Source organism: Magallana gigas, chromosome 4 (assembly GCF_963853765.1).
Source record: "Magallana gigas chromosome 4, xbMagGiga1.1, whole genome shotgun sequence".
Classification (NCBI taxonomy): Eukaryota; Metazoa; Mollusca; class Bivalvia; order Ostreida; family Ostreidae; genus Magallana; species Magallana gigas.
The window spans coordinates 39,709,623-39,729,435 of record NC_088856.1 but is presented as its reverse complement, the minus strand read 5'-3'; the positions used below and the strand labels follow the sequence as shown (position 1 = coordinate 39,729,435).

Here is a 19,813-nt window from a genome sequence, read left to right as displayed (position 1 = left end):
GAGAATTGAACATAAGAATACTGGGGGAGATGTTCGTTTTATCAATCATTCGCTAAAAGGTATGTAAATTTGCTTTTATTTCTCAGCCAGGCTTTCCTCTGTCGTTGTTTACGATGTAAAAATCCAACCAGAACAACACTACCCCGTATATATTGAACTTGAAATTTTATACGCATCGTTAGTTTGATCAATGCTTATATTGAAAAAAGCTGGTAGAATCCCATGTTGTGTGTTGAATTGATGCAATTTGCCGTTTTCCGTGCAAACTATATAAAAGTTGGGAAGGTTTTACTAGAACCGGATAAATAACTTTTTAATAGGACAAACACTGGATTCTAGCAGCGGTTTTGATTAAACTGAGATGTTTTGCTTTCACTTGGTATGCTTATTTTATTTTGGAAACCGCGGGGTAGTGTTGTTCTATCTCATTTTATGTTAAGGAATATACGTAAGCTATTTATAGTTGTCACGTGCTAATGTACCAATGTGGCAGTAATGTACTACCCGATTTTATTGCACTGACATCTATTTTAAAGGATAATACTAAGTTTTTGATCTTATTCAAAATAATAATTTCATTTCACGATTTTGTGAATATAACAGTCAAAATAAGACGCTAAATTGCCCATATGCTTCCTTAACACCCCCGCGAATCGGGAAAATGACATAATAGGAACAAAACAAAACGCTGATGATTTGATTCGTTTGTGATGTCAAAATACAAACTTTGAGCAAACACGGACCTTCATTTAATTAAAGATGGGATCAGGTGCCTTGAAGGAGTTAGCATTCCCTGCCATCGGTCCCACCCGCCGCGTGCTCATTGTCATGATCAAGAAAAGTAGACGAAACCTTAGTCAGCCAGGTGTATGAACAATGTTATAAATAGTATGAAAAACGTCAGTCGGCTTGAGCTTTAATGAAACATTGTACTTGCTGACAAGGTCATTATATCGAAACAGAGAATTTGCGTAAAGATAACTTTAATTGAGATTCTTGATATTCTTGTTGCAACAACTTGTTTTAGTGGCTTTCCTCGAAGGAGAGAGAGAGAGAGAGAGAGAGAGAGAGAGAGAGAGAGAGAGAGAGAGAGAGAGAGAGAGAGAGAGACCGGTACCTGTTTGTAGATGTGTAATTTCCCACTTTTAAATTTAATGGTCTGACTATATGCAATATCTACATAATTTTTTTACCCGTTTATTTTTTCATTTTATTTCTTTTTATTTAGTTCAAAATGTCCTATTGTTTATTTCCTCCCTACTCATATACTAACCTGCTTACTGTACATGCACAATTAGCTTAAAAATGGATCGATATGACATACCGATATTAAAAACAAATCATACGTCAATGAGGCAGGTATCGCAGTCTATACTGAAATAGCCAGTACACTCATTACAGATGATTGATCCACTTCTAAATTTATCACGGGAAATATAGCACGAGTGCACTGTGACGTCATCCATGACTTTGTTCGTCTTTGTTTGCGTTTCTCGACTCAATACGAAGGTATGGAAGCATGTACCAAATCTTTTGAGTCTCGCCAAAGCATATGCAGTACTCAAAACGTGTTTTGAAACTTTAAGTCACCGTAAATTACGAGTTAAAGGTCGGCCATTTTTGGCATGGCACCACGGGTGAACACATTAGAGAGCATTATGGGACGTAGACAAAAAATTTTGTTTGATGAACTGTAGGTTTAGGTCGTTCTTTTTCCCGCACACACTGGTTCTTAGAGCTTGCTTCGCTCGCCGGCGCCGACGCCGACCTAAAACAAAATGTTGGTTTTAGGTAAGTTTGGGCAATGAATGAATAAATTAGATTAGAAATATGTCATAAAACGATAATCTAATTTTAAAAAAGAGTAAAGTCCCGGGGGTCTTTATACAGTACCTGCAACGTTATGTTTTACAAGATAAACGATAGGATAGGATTCACGCACGATAGGATAGGATTAACGCACGATAGAACAGCAAACATGCACGATAGGATAGGATTGATACACGATAGGAAAGGATAAACGATGCTCATGGTAAACGTATAATTGCTTTAAACATTCTTCACGAATAAACTAATAAACTAATAATTTGAAAAAGAACACGTACATGTACGAATAACGATTTACGTGGAATTTCTTTTTAGTAGCAATTCCCGAGTTGTTAATCATCACTGCATCATTTATAGAATGTATAAAAATGACCAGTTAATTTTTAAAAGATAAAATTATGAGCTTAAATGATCAATCAATTTTCTGTATTTTTAACATTGTTTTCATTACCGAACATCCTAGCCGATCGCCGCGAATATTTCAGCCCAAGATCAAATCACACGGAAAAAAGCGGGTTCAATTATAAAAATCCAACTCTTGCTTAAGTAAATATAAAATCTATCATAAATACATTTTTTTCTATATAAGAATTTGATGCATTAAAAACGTCATGACGTCTGGCATATCTAAGGTTTAAAAGTTGCAGTCTCCGAAACAGTGCAGACAATGGGAGCAAGCGCTATTATGATATTTCACACACACACAAAAATAACCGATGCATGTTTAAGGTGTCTGCATTCACATTCACAATTGATGAAAATGTTATGTGGGATGTAATAATAACAGCGAGCAAGAGTTTTCAAGTAAAAGCGATGTTCACAATACAGTGCACGTGTGTAATCCTGATTTTAAAATAGATCAGCATCCCACCGCGATGGAAAAGGGGGAGGGGGTCATCGCAACATGCTGTATCATATTTTCTATTACGGTACAATGTAAGTAATAATTGGTGTTGGATTATCATTGTTACAAGAGAGTCATCAGTTTGGATTAAAACATATATATATATATATATATATATATATATATATATATATATATATATATATATATATATATATATATATATATATATATATATAAGAGTATGAAAATTGTTGATTTGAATAAATTAATAAAGTTATTATAATTAATACGTCTAAACAGTACACATATAAAAAGTTAGATCCACCCTTTCTTTTAATTCATACACATGTACATATACCCTTAGGGCAGTGGTTGATCATGAGTTGGTCAGTGGATATTTGTGATCTTGGTTTTTATTGGTTGTTTGTGTCTGGTTGAATTTGGTTGGTTTGTATATTTTGCTTTATGTGTTTTACCGCCAAGTTTGACAATATTTGTCTGGACATTGACCAAAACAGACTATATATTTATATTGAGAAGTAATTCAATTTTGGACCAGACCTTGCTCTTTTTCTGGTAAATTATACTAAGTTTACTAATATCCTATAACACTTACTATTAATAAATTGATTATCCTATAAATTGCAGAAAACATTAAATAAGTCCATGATCACAAACTAATGAGTATGAATGAATTGGAATGAAAAGATATTTTTTATATGGAATTATACAGTGTTGATTATAAAGATCAATATTTGGTTTATTTATTATAGTATTAATTGATTCTCAAATCAATTGTATATAAGAATTTTATGAAGATCAGATATTTGATTAAATTGGTCATTTATTAGATCAATTAGATTATATTTCAGTAATAAATATTTTTAGACTTATTTTGTTCGATTTACAGAGTCAGTCAATGTCAATATAATCTCACCACGCAATCGGTGTACGTATTATGAGCCTGTTCCCATAGAATGGTGAGAAAGTGTTTTCGAATATTTTTTTTTATCTGATTAATATTTTTTATGACTTATTTTGGAGAAATGTAATTCATGTACATTATAAGAGTTCCCTCCCGCTAAATGTTTAAAGTACAATTATAGTAAGATAATGTAAAAATATTATCTTGATGGAAATACATATATACTGTACTAATGTTATATTCTGATATAAATTATATTATTGTTTTATGATATTTCAGGGCTTAAATATACATTGCAAATTTTAAAGTCACTGTGTCCGGATACGAATAAACGAACCATACAGATATCTTTGCTGTCAGTTATTATAAACACAGACTGTAACATTTTGGCGCCCACGTTGGGACACAATGACTTTATATGTAATTGGAGCTGGAAAAACTTCACCAATCCTACCCAGTGAACTGTGAACCATGACAACCAGTACCAGTGTATTCAGATTGAATAATGACTCGTTGGCCAAGTGTCCCGCGCCTATGTTCCTAAATTGACTGGGATCCGCGCATCTACTGTTATTCCTAGGATCAGCTGTTCAACTCATCGACAGAGTACAACACGTGCAAACAAACTGTGTATCTCACCTGGTGAGTCGTATAGATATAAGACGTTGGTGCACCATATTGACATTAGTAATTTGTGTGCGCGCATGTATGCACACTTTACCTCAAGGTAGACAAGTCTTGATTTATCATAATTCATTAAACTGTTGAAAGAATTGGTATAACACAAAGCATGTAAATCTGTGATTTCTTTAGTTTGACAGTGCACTTTAGTATAAGTTATCCGGATTTAAATACCTGTGTAATATTGATTGAGACAGGGTTGCGTTTGGCCACAATCCTTAAACCATTTTTTTAAAGATATATTTTTGCCCTTTATTGTGTATTGATCATTTGAATTTGAAATTAAGAACAACAATAGCAAGAAAGGAAGTGTGGGTACAGTACAGTGTAAGTGAAAACATTAACAATTTGCGCACACCCTATATTGTTTTCCCCGTATTTCCAAATATACTAATTATAAAAGCTAATTAGAAAACTATTTGCTGTATACTCTCAAGACTTTTGACAGTTTGTTGACGAGACTGACGTGAGATTTGGACTACTTTGCCGGTTGATTGAGTTGGTTTGCATCATTGAACATTTATTTTGAGGGTGAGTTCAGTGTTGAACAAGTTTTCTGTCGCAGAGTTGTAGTAATATCAGTCTAAGTGGTTTCTGTGATGTTTGATAGCTATACACAGTATTTAAAACACACATTTAATTAATTTCCCCTTTAATTTAGTTTTAAGCTTTATCTCCATTGTTTATATATATTATTTCTACTCGTATCTAAATCATCGGGTTCGGTTTTCGCCGTTCAAAAATTATCGGGTTCGGTTTTTGCCTTTCAAAAATCTAATCGGGCTCGATTTCCGTAATAATAGCGTTTCACCGGAAGTAAACAAAGTTTAATCGAGGAAATTCGCTGTTTCCATTCATCTCGGTATTTTTTTCTAGTTTATTTCAATACAGAAAAGATTTATTGAATTCTTTCATCATTTGTTTATTGTTATCTTTATAGCGAGCGCAGCTCGCCGGCGCGCAGCGCCGACGAGCGAAGCGATCTCTAAGAACCAGTGTGCGCGGGAAAAAGAACGACCTAAACCTACAGTTCATCAAACAAAATTTTTTGTCTACGTCCCATAATGCTCTCTAATGTTTTCACCCGTGGTGCTATGCCAAAAATGGCCGACTTTTAACTCGTAATTCACAGTGACTTAAAGTCTGAAGACACGTTTTGATTACCGCATATGCTTTGGCGAGACTCAAAAGATTTGTTACATGCTTCCATACCTCCGTATTGAGTCGAGAATCGTAAACAAAGACGAACAAAGTCATGGATGACGTCACAGTGCACTCGCGCTATATTTCCCGCGATAGATTAAGAGGTGGATCAAACATCTGTAATGCGTGTACTAGCTATTTCAGTGTTTTAATTTTTTTTTAAAATAGAGATTGTATGTATATATATTAGCAAGAGCCATACTTTACTGTCATATCGATCCATTTTTAAGGTGGAAGGCTACATCGTCACAACATGTCTGACATCCGTTCGAAACGCCATTTTGTTCCGGATTGATAATATTTTGTCGTGGTACAAAATAGCTATACACCGTTAAATTGAACTCTTCTAACACGGGAGGTGATATAGGAATAAAGTCACAAAAACGCTTATAAGTATGTCAATTTTTCTTCCTGTTTAAAGCTTTCAACTAACATTGATTATCAGCTGTTTTGTACGGAAAACGTGGAATTTAAATAATTTACTGTTTCACCGCTATTGGCAATACATTTTAGTCATGTCATCTGCAACAGACGATCATACATTTGTGACGGATTATCGATATAGGTAAGCAGATATCATATTTTCACTTAAACTATGTATGTACGATGAATATAAAACGAAAGTACCGTAAATACGATCTCTTGAATTGATCCCAATTTCCCAAATGTAAAACATTTGCAGTAAACTACTTGCATTGAAACTTAGACATTAAACTAATGTTTTTTTGATTTAAATAGATAACGCTAGGGCCATGTAGCAATAGCAGTGGAAGCCCGTATTTGCAAGCCAGTTGAGGGAAGGACAGAATTCTGAAAAGGAGCATGTTTTTCATTTCCACACGTACATGTGTATCACTATGAACATCTAATGTATGTATAAATATGCGTATGGTTGTTGATTATAATTGCTATTGTATATAAAAAAGTAAAAGGCAATTTCACTACTAATATTTTGTTTTTAATAGGTAAATACATACAATGCGTTCATCAAAAATATAACTTTTCATCTTCAAATATCATCATAAGCACTACACATCTTATATATACACATGTACATATTTAGCATAGACTTGTTCCTTTTTTTAATTTTTCTTCGTGAATTTTATTGATTAAAAAATGGTCCCAAGATATTTGAGACCATGTAAAATAAAGAAAGACAACTCTTAAACAGGATCTTTCATACCAAGATTTTTGCAATAATTCAGTATTTTCTTTAATTTTTCAATTTCATTCAATTTCTTTTTTTCATCCTATTAACCAATGATATTGTTGATATTTTCAGATTTTTGTGGGATTTTGTCAAGCAGTTTGCCTTAAAAGAATTTTTTTATATTTAAGTTTCATATTTATGTGGATTCCAATAAAAATCATACAAACTTCATTCATGATGATTTTGTCTTTTATTTCTAAACTTAATGACATTTCACTTTCATAAGAAATTTAAAACAGAAATGTTTAAAAATTTGATAAATAAGGTGTTATCTGGAACCAGACTGATATTTTAAAAATTCTCTACAAAATAGAGTATTGTATTTTGAGGTCTATTATTGTTGAATATTGTGCCTATTATTAGTAACAAATGCATGGAACAAAAATCTCCTACACTTATTTACTGTAGAGATCCACCTTAAGCTAATTGTGCATGCATGAGGGAGGAAATAAACAATAGGACATAAAAAGGAATAAAATGAAAAAAAAACCAGTTAAAATAATTATGTAGATATTGCATATAGTCAGACCATTAAATTTAAAAGTGGGAAATTACATACCTATAAACAGGTACCGGTCTCTCTCTCTCTCTCTCTCTCTCTCTCTCTCTCTCTCTCTCTCTCTCTCTCTCTCTCTCTCTCTCTCTCTCTCTCTCTCTCTGGAAAGGGGGTTGTGCTGAATGTATCATAACCATTAAAATTAGTACCTTTGGCATATTTATTGTAGAGCACTACTCTCTCAAAAATTCTTTGATGTTCGTTGATACCTAAATAAAACTATAAGTTGACAATGTTGCAAGGTATGTGTAATTCTTGCTGCGCTCGCCAGAACGGTAGCACCGTAAAACATATTATTTGAGCTGAATTTTTTCTTTCAGGTAGAACTTATTTATTTCTTTGATTCATTTACTTAAAGAAAAATCATCAGCTGTTGCTTGCAATAATTTATTGTGCCTTTTGCATACTGTCCAAATTATTTATGGTTCATTTTGAACTACCCTCCTGATTTAAAACAATTCACATTGCTGAATTTGCCATTTCTTGCAGAGATATAATCTGTGTGAAATTTAGTTACTCATTTGCTTATACCAACATCTACTTGGTTACATGCATTGTGTTGTTGCATGAATTTGTGTGAATTGTTTTTGATATATTCAATATTACTTGTGTTAGCTACAATCATACAATTTAACACCATGTCAGACACTGAGGAATCAATGTCAACAGAGGAGATAGCCAAAGTGGTATCTGCACTCAAGCAGCTAAAGATGAAACCAAAAGCTGATTCAGCTGAAGATTTTTTATCATGGATGTCATCTGCTGTTCAGGAGAAGAAGATCAAGGAATAGGTTGTAAGTACTGATACTGCCTCTGCTTCTCCACGACCTGCTAAATCTATACCTCCTAGTCAGTTCCCTAAAATTCCATTTTTCTCCGGAGATTCTAAGAATGATGCCACATATGAAGTTTGGAGATATGAGGTGGAATGTCTCTATAATGAGTCTTATAGTCCAGATGTCATTCATCATGCTATACGACGCTCACTTAAGGGAGAAGCAAGTCGAGTGGTAATGCATCTTGGACCAGGAGCACGAATAACCTCAATTATACAGAAGCTAGACAGTATTTATGGCACAGTGGCTGAAAAAGAGGACATTCTCTCAGAGTTTTACAGTGCTAGACAGAGAGAGGATGAGGAATGTGCGAGATGGAGTTGTAGATTGGAGGATATTCTGAATAAGGCCATACAGAAAAACCTCATTGACCGTAGTCAGTTCGAGGAGATGCTAAGAACCATGTTCTTTAAGGGACTTCGACCTTCACTTAAAGATATATGTGGACATCTATATGATAAATGCAAATCATTCGATGAATTGAAAACATCTGTGAGAAAACTTGAGATTGAACATCATCCACAAACTACAGCAAACGCTGCCACAGTGAAAGATCAGTCAGCTGACAGATTCGATAGCTTAGAAGCTAAGATTAATCAGTTAACCACTGAGGTCAGAAGTATGAAGGAAAAAGAGTATTCTTATACTCCTATTCCCCAGCCTTATAGGGCACCAAGACAACCATATCAGAGAGGCAGACAGGAAAGAGGATACAGAGGAGAATATAAGCAATATCCCAGATTTCCTCAGCCCCAAACTACAGATGTTGCTAAGGAACCTCAGAGTTCCAGGGTAAGAGAACCCCCTACTTGTTATAGATGTGGACAGGTAGGCCATATCGCTGTGGGATGCAGAGTTTTAGTCAACCACAGGCGCCAGGCTTTAAACTACAACACGTCAGCACCTGGGGACAAGGGGTTGGCGAGAGGATCAAGAGTCCCAGAGAAAAACAACTAATTGGAAAACCAAATGAAATATCAGTGGCCATCAATGATGTACAATGTACAGCTCTTCTAGATACAGGAGCAACAGTATCCACTCTAAGCGAAGCATTTTCTAATCAGTACCTTTCAGATGTAGAGCTTCATTTACTGGACGATGTTATCAATATAGAGTGTGCGGATGGTCAACTGATGCCCTATCTTGGCTATGTATGTGTTGATTTAACACCATTTGGTATTCCGTCTTTGAACAAACTAAGTGATTGTCTGTTTTTAGTTGTTCCCAAGAGCAATTATAATGCACATGTACCAGTGCTTATAGGAACAAACATCTTACAGAACCTGATGGATGTGACAAAACAAGAGTTTGGCTCAAGATTTCTGCAGGATGCAGCCATTTACACACCATGGTACTTAGCATTCAGATGCATTGCATTGAGAGAGAGGGAGTTACACAGACATGGCTATGTATTAGGATTAGTAAAGAGTGCTGAGACAGATAGAGTTATCATCCCTCCGAACAGTCATGTGACCATTCTTGGATACTTGGATAAGAAGATTCCTTATCATCAAGTAACTGTCATGATGCAGCAATCTGAAAAATCCTGCATTCCATCTGATGTAGACATAGAGGCTACACTGCATCAGTATGTGTATGAAGAGTGTCAAACAATGCCTGTTACCATCAACAACATAACAACCAGGACTATTTCAATATCCCCAAAAGGAGTGATTTGCGATATACAGCCTGTTGCTATTGAGGACACAACAGTTGAGAAATCCTCTTTGTCAAGCTCAGAACAAATTGAGGATATTATATCCAAAATTCAACTCCCAGATGATATTGGAGAAGATGAAAAACAGGACTGTTTGAATTTGTTGAATTCTTACAGGGATATATTCTCAACAGGAGCAACAGACATAGGTACAACGAACAAAGTGAAGCACAGAATTGAACTCCTTGATGAGATACCTTTTAAGCAGAAGTACAGGAGAGTACCACCAGCATTGGTTGAGGAAGTCCGTACTCACATCAAGGATTTACTAGCTGCAGGCATTATCAGACCATCTCATTCTCCGTTTTCATCTAATGTAGTTTTAGTTAGAAAGCATGATGGATCCTTGCGGCTATGTATAGACTATAGGTATCTAAATTCTAGGACTATCAAAGATAATTATGCTCTGCCTAGAATAGAGATTTTAGATTCTATTTCAGGTAACACCTACTTCAGTGTATTGGACATGAAATCCGGCTATCATCAGATAGAAATTGCAGAGGAGCATAAGAAGAGAACTGCCTTCACTGTTGGTCCACTTGGGTTTTATGAATTTAAACGCATGAGTTTTGGCCTTGCAAACGCCCCTGCAACCTATCAGCGTCTTCAAGAGCAATGTTTAGGCGACCTTCATCTAAAAATTTGTTTTATATATTTAGATGATTTAATCATATTTTCTAAATCTTTCAGGGAACATCTTAATCGCCTTCAGCAAGTTTTCCAGAGAATTAGATATTATGGGCTTAAACTTTCTCCCAAAAAGTGTTCCTTACTTATGAAGAAGGTTAGATATGTAGGACACATTGTGTCCGAGCATGGGGTTGAGCCAGACCCTGATAAACTTGCTAAAGTTAAAAACTGGCCTATTCCACAGAATCCTGAAGAGGTAAGACTATTTTTAAGGTTTGCAGGATACTATAGAAAATGTATTCATGATTTCTCTAAAATTGCTAGACCTTTATTAGATATCATGGCCACAGGCAAAAAATCAAGAAGTAAGAAAGTGGATCCAAAGTGGAGGTGGGAGAAGGAACAGCAAACATCATTTGACATCATTAAGCAGAAACTTACATCACCGCCAGTCCTAGGTTACCCAGACTTCGACAAACCTTTTAAGCTCCATACCGATGCATGTCAGACAGGACTAGGCGCAGTGCTATATCAGGAGCAGGATGGAATGGATAGAGTTATAGCATATGCTAGTCGAGGACTAAGTAAATCTGAAAAGAATTATCCTACTCACAAACTGGAATTTTTGGCACTTAAATGGGCTGTCACAGAAAAATTTTCAGATTACCTTCAAGGCAAAGAATTTGTAGTATACGCCGACAATAATCCCCTTACCTATGTTTTAACTTCAGCAAAATTGGATGCAACTGGACATCGATGGATTTCAGCATTAGCTTCATTTAATTTCAAGATCATCTACAAACCAGGGAAAACAAATATAGATGCAGATAGACTATCCAGATTAAAGGAAGTGGAAACAGTATCTAGTGACACCATTAAGGCAATTTGCCAGCTTGCAACTGGACAGCCATATGCAGAATCTCTTGCTATAGATGATGCTATTTGCAACCAAGTACAACCTTGTACAGATATTGGAAAGTATTTGGATATCATGGAAATCCAAAACACAGATCCTACTGTTAGTTTTTGGAAAAACAAGGTACAGGAATGTATTAGACTCAAACGAGAGACACTCATTACTGAAGATGATTTTGTTTACCACAGGAACTTTGCCAAACTTAGAGTAAGAGATGGTATTTTACTCAGAGAAGTCAAAGTAGATGACAATACTCATCAGCAATATGTAATTCCTGCATCAGTGTCTCCCACTGTTTTGGAATACTTACATAACAAGATGGGTCATTTAGGGCGAGATAAGACTCTCTCCTTAATTAGGCAAAGCTTTTACTGGCCAAAGATGCAGCGTGATGTTTCTGATTGGATCAACTCCTGCGAAAGATGCATTAAGAGCAAGACCAGCAATGAGAGAGCAGAATTGGTCAACATCAGAACATCAGAGCTACTAGAGCTTGTATGCATGGACTATCTCACTCTTGAACCATCGAAAGGAGGAATACAAAACATTTTAGTCATAACCGATCATTTCACACGATATTCAATTGCCGTGCCAACCAAGAACCAAACAGCCAAAACAACAGCAGAAGCTATTTATAACCATTTTATTGTTCATTACGGGATTCCAGCTAAACTTTATTCGGACCAAGGGACAAATTTCTGCAGCAACATCATTAAGGAATTATGCTCCATATTTGGCATCTCTAAATCCAGGACAACGCCATATCACCCTATGGGTAATGGTATTACAGAGCGATTCAATAGGACATTATTATCAATGCTAGGAACATTAGATAACGCTCAGAGAGCTAATTCGAAAAAGCATATTAACACACTGGTTCACGCATATAACTCTACTAGACATGATACAACTGGGTTCACACCATTCTATCTAATGTTTGGAAGAGAACCAGTTTTGCCAGTAGATGTGGTCTTTGGATTTCACAGGGCGAAAAACCATCTTTAAGCAAGTCCTTAAAGGTGGCTTAAAGGTGACTTAAAGGAGCTTAAAGGCTATACAACCTTTAAGCCGCCTTTAAGTCACCTTTAAGCAAGTGCTTATAGGTCCTTAATGTCCAAACTTCTTTAAGCCACCTTTAAGCCACCTTTAAGCCATCTTTAAGCATCTTTAAGTGGCATTTACGCTCTCTTTACACTGCCTTTACACTGTCTTTAAGTGGCCTTTAAGTCAATATTGATCAAGCTGAACAATAAAAACATATATTAAATGCAAACGCTCTTTTATAGAGATGGGAGGGGGTCATCCGAGTGATAATATAATTTCCAAGGAAGGGGGGGGGGGGTGTGTGTTCCAGGCGGTTTTAATCGTCGCTCCATTAAACACAGATCGCTATCATCAGCACCGCTCCGATGGACACAGATTACCGTTATAAAATTCTTTATAATTTTTTGGGGGTTTCAAAATTATTGTAGGGATGAGCGCAGTCTCTGTATCTTAATATATGCATAAAACTAATTAAAGTATGTTTGTTTCCTATTATAAATTAATCGGTGAAATCTCTCTCTCTCTCTCTCTCTCTCTCTCTCTCTCTCTCTCTCTCTCTGTTCCTCCGGTTATTAAACAAAATAAAGATAATGAACCAAAAATGCATGATTTAATTTGATAATCGGTTTAAAATGTCCTGGAAGTCAAAATATAACTTGAGTTTAAATTACGCGGATTTTAAAATAAAACAAAGTGTAAAAAACAAAATTTCAATGCGTGGCCTTATAAGCGAGTTATCCGCCGTCAAAGTTGTTGATTTTCGCACCTGCTCAAAACCAATCAGCGCAACTTCCGGTTTTACTATAAATAGAGAAATTAGGCGTGACGTCACAACACAGCTTTTTCAAAGATGGCCAACAGAAGCGATAGCAGCATTTCCAGTATTTCCTCGTCCGATATTGACCTCCACATGTCGTTTGAGGTGGGTGTGTTGAAGAAGGTGTTCATGAAGCCCCCCAGAACATCCAGCCTTACAGATTTGAGCCAGAAGCAAGCAGTTCCGACGAATCGGACGACTCCAGAGGGGACAACCCCGAGGATGATATCGTCGACAGAGTAGGAAATACGGACTGGTACGGTATTTTTGACATGTGAAAGCTTTATTTATAAATAATATGAAACAATTTGGAACCTATGACATTAATTTGAAATAAAATACGTTTCAAATGCGGCTAATTACCCATATTATAAATCTACACAATTAACCAAAATGGCGAATTTACCGATCGACGTCAAGTTACTACAGATGTACATTATAAAAATTCTACTTATTTAATAATAACTAAGGAATCTGTAATTTTATCAATATAAGAGTCAATATTATTCAACATTTTTTGATAAACTTTAGCTCCAACATTGATCAAACCTCGTATTTATGTTCTTGATTGGCCTGTTTTATTTACACATTCCCCTGACATTAATAGTGGCATTTTTTAATTTTTTTTTGACACATCCGTATACTTTATTTTTTTTTATTACACACAATTAGGTGCAAGTGCAACTGTTGTGCAGCTATGCCCACTGCAAAGGAAAGCATCTGCTGCCAAGAAGTACAACAGATTGATGCCAAGAGGGGATCTATTCATCAGTTGACCTGTATAACTCGGCACCCGGGGTTTGGACCAGTTTGTCTGGACGAGTATGTACTCGAGACAGCATATTACCAGTACAGATCCCAGTATGGAGAATTAAGAACAACCACAGAAGAGTAAGTTGTATAAATGTAGCATTTATTTCATACACATTGATTGATGTTTCATCAACTTGTACTCATAAATATGCTTTTTTTATTACAGAAGAAATAGGTACACAGCCTATCGCCAGCTTGTTCGGTGGTGTTGGGGCTATTTAGGAAGAAACGTCCGTGTTCCCCTACCTGCATGTGCAGTGACCAAGATTAGACAGACTTTTCAGTCCAACCAGTACAGAGGGTTCCAAGACCCAGAATAAGTAAGTTTGTTTAAAAAAAAATAAACATGCAACATAATACAAATGTTCAAACAAAACAAACACAAATAAACATATTAAAAAAAAATAAGCAATAACAAGGAAAGCATCAGTTACATAAAAATTTGAGTACAATAAGTAAACAGATTATATGCATCCAGGAACGGGACGTTGACCCTGCTTTCATGATCCCATATATACAAAAGGGGAGGGTTAGAGCAACATCAATGGGGTGGGGGGGGGGTGAACAATATATACAAAATGACTTAGAACAGTTTCAGTTAACACATCAAATATTCATGTATATGATGGTGAATCAAACGTATGTACAGTCACAACATTTCCTACACTGTTGTCTCCCTGCCTGCAAATCTTGACTGGAAGTGAAGTATGGCATCTTCTTTTTCAGGATGGATGAACCCGCTACACAATGGAGGTGGCTGTACAGCTGGTAAACATGGAACAGGTTCATCACTGGCTCCTTTTACGACAGATAGCGTCTCCTGCATAAGGGTTGATGTATATCCTGAAATAAAGTGGGCGATATAAACAAACTGTACATAATAAACTGTTTGATTTTGCATTTATGTCAACATAAAAGTATATAAACCTGACACACTGTTGTTTGATTACTAATAAGTCATCCATCAGAAGATAAATGTGCTTACCATAAGTTGGATCAACACTCTTCTTCCGCACACTGTAGTCCCCATGCTTGAACTTTGGAAATGAAATCTTGTATTGTAAGTCACCCTCTTTGGTTGTGGCACTGGGTCTCGAAGAATTTTCATTAAAATGAATGGCAGCAATCATCAACCTTAAAAAATCAATGGGTTAGGAATGAATAAATTTTAATAAACAAATAAGAATACAGTGTATTTAAGCTTCTAATGGAAAGCAAATATAGATGTCTTTGGAACAACCCATTTTCATTGTATAAATAATTTTAAAAAATATATATCATTACATGTATATAAATACTACATACCTACAGAACATTCCATGATAAGAAAAGGAAACCATCTTGGGTGCAAAGTGGTTTATGGTGCTGTGGAAAGCTTCGACCTGTGAAGTCTGATGCAGGGGAGACAGTTTGGGAACATCTTTCTGCATTTGTTTCGACAAGATGATCTCCGATAGCTTTTCACTGGCTTTCGTTTCTGAAAAAATGAACAAAAAATCTATAGTAAATTGATAAAGTCACAAAATGAGAACTGTTTCTATTCCTGTTAATATTAAAGATGAAAGTTGGTTTACTAATTTACCTGGCTTGATCCATTTCTTTTGTCTCTGGTCCCCATCAAGTGTCTCATTAGCGCAGGTTGGAAATGCATCACTGTGGCCTTCATGAACATTATGGATGTGATTCTCCACCAATTCCAACTTGGCCCACATTACATCTCCATCACCATCTGGCGTAGAAGCTGCCACCCAGTACAAATGGTTGGTCAGGCTTTTGTTCCATCTAGAGATGTCTTCGCATTCTTTAAGCTTTGATGCTGCCAGTATCTTCTTTTTTAAGCCTGAATAAAAATAAATGATGAAGTGAACAGCTGTAATACTACAATACAAACATGGATTTGTTGCTTCTTTAAGACTAATTGTTCTTTTCTGGCAACTAGCTTACCTTTTGCTACATGCCACACATCATAATAGTGGGTTGTTTGTGGGAGGTTCTCTCTTATCCACTTTTGGATCTGAAGATGGCGATCTGTAATGATGATGCCAATCTGCAAGTGATGTTCTTGAAGCCATCTCACAGCAAGCTCAAGTCCTCGTTTCTCCATGGCATTACTGTTCTTCACTTGATTACTCTGTAATTAGTAATAAAAATCATGTTAAAATAATACACACACAAATAACAGGTAAACAATGTTTTGGTTATAATTGTAGATCCTTAAATAAAAATGCATGATAAAGATTATTGGCATTTTTATCAAATAAGAAAAATATATATATTACCTGAACAAGCTGAATATCCACAACAATGCCCTGTTCTAAGTCAATGGTGCTGTAGGACCCGTACTTGGCACAGTGTCCAGGAGAGTCAGCTCTGCCATCTCCACCGAGGACAAGTGGTTCCTCTCTTTCCTCTGCCATCCTGACGTAATCCCTCTGATGCTTGTCCCATTCTCTAGCCACAGAAGGGAACAAAATCGATGACTGGTGGGAGGAAAATGTCCTCTGGGTGATGGTGGCTACTCCCATGCACTGCAGGACCCTAAGGACTTTGGCTGCAAGGGCACCAGAGAAGAGAATACCAGCAGATAGTCCAAGGTTTCCAGCTGGAATGGATCCAAGATACGGTTGACTGCACCACTGCCATGAAAAACCACAAAACTGGCATTCAGCTACTATCTTCACCATTGTTCCAACCAGGTGTTGAACACAATCCACAGCATGTCGATGACATCTCCGACAGGCACTAAACAGCTCCATCAGCTTGGACTTGGAGACGATGAATTTGGTTTCTTCCAAAGGATTGTGTACATCATTCCTAAAAAAAAAACCACAAAATAAATTCACATTAATTCTAATTACAAGATTAGCAAATGATGGTAATTAACATCATTTTTTTTTAAAATTATAATATGCAGCATTTGTCAATATTTAGACAGAAAAATAACAATTGAGAAATAAATTTTCAAATACATATATCATATAATTTTTATTGTTCCAAGCATACTTACTGATCATCTTGGATTTGGGACTCCTCAGATCCTGTAGAAGATGGCTCATAGACAGACCCATGATCACTGTCTGTCTCGCTGGATTCCTCGCTGCTGCTCAAAGGCTCATTTCTAGCTGGTTCTCTGTCTGGTCTAGGTAGTGGGGGGATATCTGTGCCATTGCATTGGACTCCTATACTTCTAACTCTTGGCCTCATATCAGCTTGTGAGCCTAAAAAATTGCCACAAATGTTTAAGAGTTATATGGCCAGCATGCTTAGTATATCACTTTTTAACATCTTAGATTAGATAAAGTGGCTAATTGTATGATAAACAGACTTGAAATTACAGTTTACATTTAATTCATTAAAAAATATGCATTTTCTGCTACAACGATTAATCCTTTGTTAAAAATACCAACAATACATGATACTTTCTAGAGATACACATATATCTTTACACACACAGATTTGTGAATTCCTACAACTTACCTTTTTCTTTCATCTTTGCACCGACTTGAATTTTCATGCTTCGTGTTCCAACTTTCACTGGTGCTGGGGTCTGGCATGCAATTGAGGAAGTAGCAGCTTCTTCAGGTTCCTAAACATAAAATTAATATGTGAAAGTTAGCGTGCCATATTTCTATTTCTAAAAAGAAAATGCTAGTTACTAAATTTATCTATAAACTATTTCAAACTTTTATAGTCAATAATAAATATGAGAATCACTGTAGCATTAATAGCAATAATAAACATGCAGAATAATCTCATCACTAAATGACTTATGTTTTAACAGATCAGAAATCAACCGATAGCTTCAGAAATCAACCGATAGCTAAGATAGCTGCTTTATATTTGTATTTACCAAAGCTGGATCTTCTTGGTCATTATAAGTTTGCTGTATCTCATGATGTGAAGATGGAGTGTTGTTTTCTTGCAGCAGTTCTGACAAAATCTGAAAAAGATGCACATAAAATTTAATAATATTTTGTTTCTGGTGTTTAAATTATTTAAAGCATCATTTGAAATCATAATTATTTAAATAAAATGGTATAAAGTCATGGTTCTATTGATCCCGTATTAAATAGCGATTTGGATTCGCCTCCAATACTAGTTACATATATATACGAGGAAATTCGAACTCATAATGCAATATTGCATAAAATCGGAAACAATTTACTGATTATTACATTTTGTTTTTATTCAACTTACCCTTAGTTTTGCGCGCTTTGCGTGAGCCCCGCGTTCCTGTGTTGGCGCAGGCAAGGAAGGACTCGGACTGTAACCAGATAGCCGTATATATATGAAATATAAAATTATGATTGTATTCTGCTTTACGTTAATTAGTCATTAGCTTGTTGTGCACTCGATACGAAATAAGTGTATAGTGAACAATATTAAAGGTCATTGACCGAAAGGGACAACTGCGTAGTTAGAACTCGTGGTGTTAGCGGTTTGACCAGGAAGAATAAAACTCTCGATGATGATTGGACTTTAGAAAGCGGTCAACGGATGCAAGACTCTTAATTGCAATTAACCTTTAACAATGGACTTCGTTATAAGTCACTTATGAACTGTGACCCGAAAGGATGTTCTAACAATTGCTTATTTTATTTTTACTGATTTTTATACTTATGATTTGATTAATAATTAGGAGATGAATTTTGGATTGATTATATATTGCTTTTATACCACTATACGATTACAGTGCGTAATACATATAACAAAACTCCAACTGACTTATGATTTCAAAAGTCTAAAGAATAACAACAGAAGGATCACATAGACTTTTATGGTGCCAGTGACCAGGACAAAACGAAGTGCTAAAGAAAAACTGAACTGTTAAGGTAAGAACTTTTTCTCAATATCTCTGTTCACTATCTCAAAGTAAATAACTCTGATCAGCAACCTATATGGCAACTGGAAATGGTTATGATAGAAAAGAATTTAAAAATCAAATGGAACAATTGGAAAAACAATTTGCGGGGTTGGGTCAAAGTGAAGAAAAGGAAGGGCATGAAACAGGTCAAAAATTCTCAGAACAAGAACAGGTAAAACAAAACACTTTTGAAAAACAAACTGACACATATTATGATGCAAGGTTGTATGAAACTAATGAACCTCGACACCGAGTCCCAAATCAGGATGATGATAAAGATTTTTTCATGAGTCAGGTTAAAGCTATACCATCCGCGCTTTCAGTGCCCCTCTCTTCTGTGATAACTCCTTTCGAAGGAGATGCTAGTAAATTCAAGCAGTGGATAAAGGAAATTGAAAAATATGGTTTATTGTCTGGGAAACAGGGTCATGAAATCCCCATGCTCGCGTATATTACGAGTAAAGGTTCGGTAGGAGACTTTATTAAAAGATATTTGGACAAAACAGACGCGTCGGAAGAAATGCCGTCGTGGAACGATTTAAAAGAATCCTTAAAAAACAGATTCGCGGAGATTACCGACTCACAACACGCGTTAGCAGTAATGCGCAGGACGCGGCAAAATTCAAACGAAAGTGTACAGTTATTTGCGGAACGGTTGTTGCAAATCGCGGAAGACGCGTATAGTAAAGACAAATTAAAAGATCCCTTAGTCCAACAACAACTTGTAGACATATTCTGTGACGGTCTGACCTTTGACTATCTCAGGATGAAAATCCTTAGAGAAAACCCCAAAGACTTGGAGTCAGCAATTCAGGTAGCAATGCGCGAACAAAATTTAAGACAAAGACTAGCTATAAGGGGGTCAAGTATAACAAGTACTACGCCGAATGACAATAGACAGACTGTTTCAAGGTTTGACAGTACAAC

General features: G+C 35.9%; 2 protein-coding genes and 1 long non-coding RNA gene across 3 annotated transcripts; 2 read left to right on the top strand and 1 right to left on the bottom strand.

The window, feature by feature from the left end:
• Window positions 1–5,885: 5,885 nt before the first annotated feature.
• On the top strand, window positions 5,886–6,864 carry LOC136274289 (uncharacterized). Its single transcript, XR_010712566.1, has 3 exons — window positions 5,886–6,048; window positions 6,222–6,353; window positions 6,766–6,864. It is a non-coding gene; the product is annotated as an uncharacterized lncRNA (long non-coding RNA).
• A 1,023-nt stretch (window positions 6,865–7,887) lies between these two features.
• On the top strand, window positions 7,888–8,881 carry LOC136275067 (paraneoplastic antigen Ma1 homolog). The gene is made up of 3 exons (XM_066083352.1): window positions 7,888–7,935; window positions 8,041–8,642; window positions 8,746–8,881. The coding sequence occupies exons 1-3, from the start codon at window positions 7,888–7,890 to the stop codon at window positions 8,879–8,881; spliced, it is 786 nt and encodes a 261-aa protein (XP_065939424.1).
• A 5,219-nt stretch (window positions 8,882–14,100) lies between these two features.
• Window positions 14,101–18,440, bottom strand: LOC136274782 (uncharacterized). Its single transcript, XM_066082415.1, has 10 exons — window positions 18,220–18,440; window positions 17,873–17,962; window positions 17,500–17,608; window positions 17,030–17,240; window positions 16,302–16,836; window positions 15,967–16,153; window positions 15,605–15,862; window positions 15,328–15,499; window positions 15,008–15,156; window positions 14,101–14,865 (listed from the first exon to the last, which is right to left on the bottom strand). The coding sequence occupies exons 3-10, from the start codon at window positions 17,534–17,536 to the stop codon at window positions 14,684–14,686; spliced, it is 1,731 nt and encodes a 576-aa protein (XP_065938487.1). The 5' UTR covers window positions 17,537–17,608; window positions 17,873–17,962; window positions 18,220–18,440; the 3' UTR covers window positions 14,101–14,683.
• Window positions 18,441–19,813: the final 1,373 nt, after the last annotated feature.

What these genes read in the sequence shown, in the direction of transcription:
- LOC136275067 (XM_066083352.1), top strand. Translation starts at nt 7,888, where the DNA reads ATGTCAGACACTGAGGAATCAATGTCAACAGAGGAGATAGCCAAAGTG. An exon ending in CAGAGGAGATAGCCAAAGTG is followed by an intron (nt 7,936 to 8,040) that starts GTATCTGCACTC and finishes ATCAAGGAATAG; the next exon opens with GTTGTAAGTACTGATACTGC. An exon ending in GCTGCCACAGTGAAAGATCA is followed by an intron (nt 8,643 to 8,745) that starts GTCAGCTGACAG and finishes CCTATTCCCCAG; the next exon opens with CCTTATAGGGCACCAAGACA.
- LOC136274782 (XM_066082415.1), bottom strand. Translation starts at nt 17,536, where the DNA reads ATGAAAATTCAAGTCGGTGCAAAGATGAAAGAAAAAG. An exon ending in TGTGTGGCATGTAGCAAAAG is followed by an intron (nt 15,863 to 15,966) that starts GTAAGCTAGTTG and finishes ATTTTTATTCAG; the next exon opens with GCTTAAAAAAGAAGATACTG. An exon ending in AAAGAAATGGATCAAGCCAG is followed by an intron (nt 15,500 to 15,604) that starts GTAAATTAGTAA and finishes TCATTTTTTCAG; the next exon opens with AAACGAAAGCCAGTGAAAAG.